The sequence below is a fragment of the Lactuca serriola genome, chromosome 1 (assembly GCF_051521515.1).
Source record: "Lactuca serriola cultivar US96UC23 chromosome 1, Lser_US96UC23_V15, whole genome shotgun sequence".
NCBI lineage: Eukaryota > Viridiplantae > Streptophyta > Magnoliopsida > Asterales > Asteraceae > Lactuca > Lactuca serriola.
The window spans coordinates 69,020,172-69,029,187 of NC_136408.1; the positions used below are offsets into that span (position 1 = coordinate 69,020,172).

The 9,016-nt window shown below is 28.4% G+C and overlaps 1 protein-coding gene across 1 annotated transcript; it reads right to left on the minus strand.

Annotated features, from left to right (window-relative positions):
- Nucleotides 1–799: 799 nt before the first annotated feature.
- LOC145069225 (uncharacterized) lies at nt 800–5,163 on the minus strand. Its single transcript, XM_079016175.1, has 5 exons — nt 4,892–5,163; nt 4,307–4,380; nt 3,672–4,202; nt 3,262–3,373; nt 800–1,606 (listed from the first exon to the last, which is right to left on the minus strand). Exons 1-5 carry the CDS (start codon nt 4,938–4,940, stop codon nt 1,071–1,073), a joined length of 1,302 nt encoding a protein of 433 aa, XP_078872301.1. The 5' UTR covers nt 4,941–5,163; the 3' UTR covers nt 800–1,070.
- Nucleotides 5,164–9,016: the final 3,853 nt, after the last annotated feature.

Below are 9,016 nucleotides of genomic sequence, written 5' to 3' on the forward strand. Positions count from 1 at the left end.
TTGTAATAATTTTAAACATTTACATCATATAATTTTTTTTTGCTTTTTATTTGTTACATAATATTTTCTTTTTATTATTTTAAAAGACATTTCATACTTATTGTTATATATTTAATTTTATTGTTAGATACTATTTATTTTAAAAATATCTTATATGCTTAAAAACAAAAGAAAAAATATAAGAGGTTATATAAAAATATTTCACATAACAAAAACATATTTATTAATTAAAAAGTAAAGTTTACAATTGATCAAAATTTAATTAATATTTAGGACATTATGGATACTTTAAAAATAACGTTTAAAAAAGATAATACAAACAAATATGAAAAATAAAATCACTATTAAAAGTGGGGAAACTGACTTATCAGAGTAATTAACTTTTCGTTTTGTTCACATTTAGAGAACTTTCTTTTTTGTATACATTTGATCATTTACCTTTTTAAATGTGTTCACATATTACCATTGTCACCTATAGCCGGTGGCAATGGTAATATGTGAACAAATTTAACAAGTTAAATTGTCAAATGTGTACCAAAAAAAAGTTTTCTAAATGTGAATAAAGTGACAAAGATGATTACTCTAGTAAGTCTTTTTCTCTTATGAATATGATATGAAGTGTTTTTGTCTTTCTATAAATAAATAAATAAACAAATAAGAGCTTAAAGTTTTAATTGCTAAACGTTGACATAAAACCAATAAGAACTTAAAGTTTTAATTGTGAAACATTGACATAAAACAATACAAGATTTAAAATTGAAATGGACATAAAATTATACACCATACCAAAACAAGAAGATGTAGTATATCGGTTAGGAACGGGCATAAAATCTGACAAAACCTTTCAAGATATATCGACTAAAAATCCATAAAATCCATAAAAATCCAAAAACCCAAGTTAGTTCATGAGTTTACTGATCTAAATGTAATCTAAACTTTCTGCTCTTTTCTGGAGCTAATAAAACCAAATCCAGAGTAACTAAAAGTCTACAGAAAGATTGCTTTTGATTTGGTAATTTTAGCTCTAGAAAAAAGGATCTTTCCTTCTCTAACTTTAACTTTCATTGTTTCTAGTTTTCTATAACCTCTAGTATTAAATCAGTCAATACTAATTCCGAAAGCAGCTTACCTAAATTGTTGATTTGGTTCTTTTCAAGCCACTCAGGATCCTTGTCATAATTATTTACAACAAAATTTTCACCTTCTTCTATATCAATCTCTTCAACCACCTTAACCACCTGATCTTCAATGCTTAATTCCGAAAGCATCAGTTGACTTTCCCCTTGTGCTACCATTGACTTTGAGATTTTAATGAATGTGTGTTCTATATAGTCATAAAGCAGGTGCTTTTCGGATTTTGACAATACCGACCCTTTGAAAAAACACTTTTCGATACGATAGAATAACCTTGGATCTCTAGGGTGGTGGATGGTGTCAGGGGCAGTTTCGTAAATATCGGAAGATTGTAGGATATGTGCTGAGAATGAAGATTCCCATGTAACTGGCTCTGTGGACGCATCCGCTAGATTGCGTTTTTTGGTATGTGTGGGCTGTGTAGGAGTTGATAGAGACTCGATTTTTAGGATATGAAGTTGTTTCTTGATATCTGAAAATGGTTGGAAAAATGATGAAATAAAAATGGATTAGTGGGGTTGATTGAGGTGCATAAAGAAAATCTTGAACCACTTTACATTGCATGTTGAGTGATACCATTTAGGTTTTTGAATGTGTATGTATGAACTTAGAAGGGCGAATTGGTCATTTACTCACATTCATTGATTATTCGGTCCAAAAAAGAAAGTGTGTTTTGCGTATAGACATCATTTACGCGTTCGTCTCTTTATCCATATAGCACTTAAATGCAAACTTTTATTCAAGACTAAACCTAATGAGGTCTTTTATTAATAAACTATTTTAATTTTTTTTATTGTATTTGCAACCCAACTAAACTCGACCTTTCATTTCAAAAAATGTTATTTAGAAACATTTTTTATTTTTAAGATTATAGGAAATATGAAGAATATGTTTCATTCCAAAACAAAAATAAACCATTAAGATTTCGAATTTTGGGATTGTATATGAAAATTTGTAAACATTGAAATTAGATGGAAAAAAACTAGAAGACTTGAGGTTTTTTTTAATGAAAATAAAGTCTAATATATAATCAAATAAGTTTGTTCAAAAAAATAAAAGAATCCAACCAATAAATGGTTGACACATGGAAAAGAGGAAAGGGAAAAGGACAACCTAACACATAGCACATGAAATGAGTGCTTGGGTTAGTACTTAGCTTATCTTATATGTCAAAAAAAGTGTTTGGATTAACTTATTTAGTATTAAAATGTAATAAGATGATAAATTATTTTTTAATTTTTGAGAAATTGTGTTTATATGTGTAATAAGAAAATAACTTATCGAAAACTCATTAAATAAGTTGATAAGTAAAAATGAAGTAACTTATCAAAAACTTTTTTATTTAAGTCAATAAGTGCTTATGAAATCTTCATATCCAAACACTTAAAACTCCTTATTATCGGTGTTAAACTGCAATAATCAATAAGCATTTCAAATAAAGCAATCTCAAACACCACTAACATCATTGATATTGAAAAAGAAAAAAAACGCATTAAATAATGTTCGTCGGAAATAAGTTTTTGGGACTAAATGAATAATTTGAATGAGAGTGAGTTGTTCTACTACAATGTCACTAGTGAAAAATCTAATAAAACAAATATATTATTACGGACTTGAATCCACGAAATTAGTTAATTAAAAGAGTTATGACTCGTTATAAAACTTACATTTCATAAGAAAAAATAAATAAAACCGACGACCCTCATCCCGTTGGAAATAAGTTTGAAATTTTAATTTATAAATCATAGGCATTGCCCTTGTCCCTAGTTTTTATTTTTCCTATATTAGTACATACTCCCTCATTGTTTTTATTCTCTTAGTTTAAGTCACAATCTATCACTAGATATTTCAACCAAGTTGTAGAACCTTAACTTTAACTTGTTATACATTTGTTAAACTTAGGTCTTCTTTAAGTAATTTACCGATCGTTTGTAAACACGTTGTGTTGTTGTATCGTAACATTTATTTCCTAAATTATGTGTTAATCTCACTATATTGCATGGTTGATTAATGCATGATAGAAATTTTTATACATGTTAATAGAACATAGAACTACATTAGCTTACGAAATATTAGATTAGGTTGTAAAAAATATAGAAAAAAATATAAAAAAAGTTTAGAATTTACCTTGCAATCGAGCATCAAGTCTCTCGAAGTGACTAGAATGGGAAGATACATCTTCTATAGGACTAGACAACCGAAGGGGAGACATGCCTCTTGATTTTGCATTCAATGGTTCCTATGACATGATAAATGATTCAATTAGCTTCTTGAAATGGAACTAAATATTGTTGACAATTGATGCTACAATGTTATGTGGTGACAAAATATATGACCTAGATTTCTATAAGAGTTGCCGCGACTAGAGTTACGATAATCTTAAAATGAATAAAACAATTGTAAGGTTAAGTTTGTGACATATAGTTAAGGAAACTTTTATTTGCACCTAAGCAAAATTACCATGGTCATGTGAATTGTGCATGTCTATAAAGGAGTTTAGACTTATAAAGATGGTTTAGATAGGAAAGTAACAAAACCTGAAAAGTTTTTGAACCAGTTTCCTCAATTTCCCCATACAAATTCGCATATCCTACCATGACATCATCATCATCAAGGAGCTCACTATATACCACTATCTTCTCATCAGCATCAGCTTCATGACAAACACTCCTTCTATGATTCAAGTCTTGAAAAGATGGAAGAACAGATGTTGAACTTGAACTTGACATTTTATTCTTAGCTTCACTAATAAGAGAGGCTTCAGAAAATTTCGATAGTGAATGTGTGAGTCGATCATTCAGCCCAAATGTAATTCTGGATGGAACTGTTATCACTTCTGATTCGATACTTAAACATTCTGTGTTGTTTGGCTTCAGAAGAATGATCTTTTTTGGAGGAATTTCGGATTTAGACACCTTGTTCTTTTCTAATGTAATTCTTTGTTGCTTGCTGATAGGTCTAGCAGATGAAATTCCATTTTTGCCCATTAGTTTGGCTAAAAAACTGGATGATCGTTTTCTGTTCTGATTACTCTGTTTAGAAGTGCTTTTTCCAACTTGAAAATTGAACTACAATCAAGAAAGTTAGTCGCTTTCATGAATTTGGGATGAAAAAAGTTGTAAACTTTGGGTAAAATATACTCGAATAGAAAGAGAAAAGGGATTTCACATACCAAACTGTGATCAGTGGTTGCATTATTAGGGCACCACGATTGAATTGTTCTTCCTTTCGGGGTTTCATCAGTCACTGGAAAAGTTTACATTTGTTTATTCGAATGCATAATTCATAATTTACTAAATCGGATAGAGAAAGGATCCAATTTTGACATCATTTTAAAACCTAAGAACAGTAATTTTGACCAAAAAAAATGAAAATCACAGAAAATCAAACATCATAAGTAAAAAGATAGTTAAACAGAACTCAGATTAACACGTCTAGGCTATAGAAAAGTTCAAATCCATTGTTTCATAGAACATTCACGAAACAGAACAAGAATTAATATTTTTATTCTTACGTTTCCACTCTTCTACCTTTTTTGTTTCTACGATCAATTTCATCATCTATCAGTAGAAACGTAAAGTTGATCGATACAGCGAGTGAAACGAATTCGTTTTTTAAACAAATTTATCGCGAACAAAGCTTCACACAACGCATCAAGCTTTTTTCAGTTGAACTGCTCAGTCCCCTCAACAACAAACCAAATTCCACAGCTATACACATGAGAGAGAGAGAGAGAGAGAGAGAGAGAGAGTTTTACCTCCAAAAAGGCAAGGAAACTTCAATTTCCTCCTCTTAACTCTCTCCATTTTGAATTACGTCAAAATCGGACTCAAAAAAAGGTAATCTTCCTGCTGGTTTCTTTAAAAAAATTTCAAAACAGGGAAGTTCCTAAGAAACCTCCAGTAGATCGATATAATCGGGGGAAAAAGCACGATCAGGGAAAATTGAATGAAAACTCAGTGTTCAGATGTCTTTTTCTTCAAATTGTATCATCCTCAATCGAAAGCACATACCTACACCACGTAAGAAACACACAAATGCAAACTCTGATTAACATAACAATGAATTCAGCCTTACAAAACACGGTTATATAGGAAGAGAGATAACGAGACTTCAGAGAGAGAAAGCCCTTACAAAAATGGCTGCTCCGATTGATCGTTGAGAGAGAGAGAGAGAGAGAGAGAGAGAGAGAGAGAGAGAGAGCCTGTGTTTTTGAAGTTTCAAGTGAAAATCTTACAGGTTCTGTAAGAGTGGAAAAGAGAAAAGAAGCGTGGTAACAGTAAAATCATGGGTTTCGCGGGCTAGTGATGGGACCCACTTCCACTTGGTACAATCTCCTTATGCCACGTAATTCACCTCCTTCGTATGCCAAAAATAATATTTATTGGAATATGAAGTTATTACTATTATTACTATTATTATTTCAACCAACTAATATCTAATTTGACATTTGACTTGATATACATTAAATAGTTGACTTGATTTGTAATTAATAAAAATATTATATTGTATATTAAAAAAATTTAATAAATATTATACCATAGTATTATATTAAGATCTTAATTTATTACTATCTTAGTCTGAAATTTAAGGTTTATGTTTGTTTGTAATTTAAGTAAGATTTTAGTTATGTATTAAATACTTCGGGCAAATTTAAGATATACCAACAAAATATTGTACTTGAATTGTGGTTTCTACTGTTTTTGTCCATAAAAAATTAATGTTTGACTTGACTATAACTAACTAAAATAGTTAGTTTGTTGAATGCTTTATTTGTCATTGTAAAATTGTAACCTTTATCTTGACGGTAAAATACTTATTTATTTATTCATTAACTACTTTATTTTCTAAATAACATTTGTAAATTTTAAATACTATTTTATTAAAATTACAATGATAATAAGCAGACATTCAACTTTGAACCAAGAAAAACAGTTTCAATAATATTTTATGAGTTCATAACCAGATTAAGAATCACGTTAAAAAACATATAATTAATCATATGTGATTATTTATTATTTGAATAAAACTAAATTATCTAATTGGATAATTTCGATTATCCAATATCTTATGTATACATAAATTTTGGATTGGTTTGTACCAAATATAAATTTTTATTTTGGATTAAAATTAACTTTTATTACATAAAATGAAACCAAGTAATCTAAAAACTAAGTAATAGTTTTTTATTTATTAATTCTTAGTATTTATTTATAATATATATTATTAATTTGTTAGGGTTGCTTTATTAATTATATTAAATGGCTTTTCCTAAATAAAAAATATTTTACAAAAATCTCATTTCACATTCATAAAACTCAAGCATTGACTATAGTCCACAGCTACATGCTTCATCAAACTCAATCGTCTCTCATCAGTTTCTTATAAATTTAAATTCATAATCAAATCATCACCTTGTATTTTTTTTTTTTAGAAAAACTTACACATATATTATTCTATTTTTAAATTTATGCATCTCGTTCTATCCGTCAATTCCGGATACCGTTAGGTCAAAGACACAAATATTTTAACATCTTATCATCGTAGTCAATTATAACAAAACAAATAACAAAACAAATACATTACTTTGTATTTGTTTTGTTATAATTAACTAATGAATCATTTGTGCATTTAATGTAATATTTATTGGATGTCTCCATTCGTGAAAGTCAACTTTTGAATTTGAAAACATATTCAACCGAATGTAATGGTTAAGAACATATTTTAATTTAGTTTGAAATGTTTGAATCAAAATTGTGAAAATCAAAATCAATTTAGATTTATTTAATCGGAAAAATTAAACCGAAGGATTCAGAAAACATCCCTATGTTCAAACAATGTTTGAAACATATTTAAAATACAATATATAATATAAATAGAGCTTTTGTGATTACAAAATTTAACTTTCTTATATAGGCAAAATCTAAACATATCATAACTTATCGCAATATTACTTTTATTATAGTGATATCAGTTTATTTTATTAATTAAGTATATAAGTATTTTGCGATAAATGTTCAAAATGACACTCGTATTATGCTATGTTGTATTATTGCAATATTCTCAAGAAATATCATAAATATATCAAGAAATTGGCAAAATCTGTTAAATGTTGTTGGTTTTATGCTATGGTATTTCATAAATATTATATTACTGTATTACACCTATATATCAAAGAGATTATTTAAGAAAAAACAAATTGTTTTTTACAATATAATGACAAGCTAAGAAAAAACAAATTGATTTAGGTGTTGTTTGTTTTTTGTTGCAGATCTTCTTGGCCGTTTCCGTCTACATCGCGCAGACCACGCACAGGCATTAGCCTTCACAGACGGTTTGTTTTTTTGAAGACCGCAGACCTAAAAATGTTTGTGCGTCCTTTTTTTGGCGCAGATATTAACCAAAGTCTTCTAACATCTTCCGACATCTACTAGCCTAAAAAACACACATATCTTTATTTTATTTTTTTAGTTTTTTTTTAATTTTTATTTATTCCAACTTTACTCATAATAAACAAGTTGAAAAAAAAAATACTTAAAAAAAAGGTGTGACGACACAAACATGACATTTTTGATAAATTTATAAATAAAGATTTATTACAATAATGATCATTGAAGTTGTTTATATAAATATGAAAAAAAAACATAATATATTCTTATATTTTTTGTACCAAATTTTATAAAACATTATTAAATACAGTATCGTCAATTTCTTGAGAAAATATTTATGATACATTTTTAATTAATTTAAATGAAAAAATTGAAGTTTATTTCCATCCATTTATGAATCAAATTCTTTGATTTCTAATTACGATGTTTAGATATAACTTTACCAAAATTGTTGGTTTTTATCAAATATATACATTAATTCGTATCATTTTATTTTCACTTTTTATGCAATAATACATAAAAGTTGATCTAGATTTGTTTATTATTTATAACAAAGTCATAAAAATATTAAAAATCACTTTAAAGTTTAAAAAATCAGTTTATTTAGATTTTAGTTTATTTTAGTAGTATGTAGATGTTAAAAAAACAAACAATTTTTTTTTTCAGACTGCAGACGTTTGGTCCACCTCTTCTACTGCAGAGGTCTACAGATGTGGTCTGTAGACCGCACATATTTTACCTCAGAAAAAGCAATCAACACCTTAATCATTTCAAAAAAGACATGTCGATCGTAAAGAAAAGAATTATTAGTAATAATAAAACGGATAAATATTAACAAAAAAATGGAAATCTTAAAATAGAATAACACTAATTAAAATAAATCTTCATGTTATTTTTGAACTTTACTGCATCATTCTTCCCTTTAAAAATGAATCGTTGTCGAGTCTTTCACCTCAAATACCATTCATTCATCCAAGATTTCCAAAAGACACAATTTTCAAGACTTCAAAACAAACACAAATATATCCAACAGAAAAATAATTACGATCAAAGGTTCTACTTGTGTTCTCACTGGATGTTTGACATATGATTTGCTATTTAACATTGGATAGGAGATCGTGTTTATAAAATATGTAAACCCTGAAACCACATTGTGGACATTATAGTCATCTTTTCGTAATCACGGGCATTAAAGAAAATATCTAATACCAACTTCTTCTTCAACGGAAAATATTTTATTTTTAACACCAACTTCTTCGTCAACCGTTTTGCCTTCATCCTCATAGTCGTAGACGGGTTTTGTATCATAGGAGGGAATCAACCTCCTCTTCATCCTCCTAATCCCAAAATAGTCCTTCAGATTTAGCCAAATGAAATAGGTTTACTTCTAACCTCGTGCATTTGGGATTCTCGACCTTCAAATCAATGATCCTCAATAGATCATCGTTCTATCTTCCTTCGCGGCGATTTCGTCTTATCCCAGTAAAAGGATT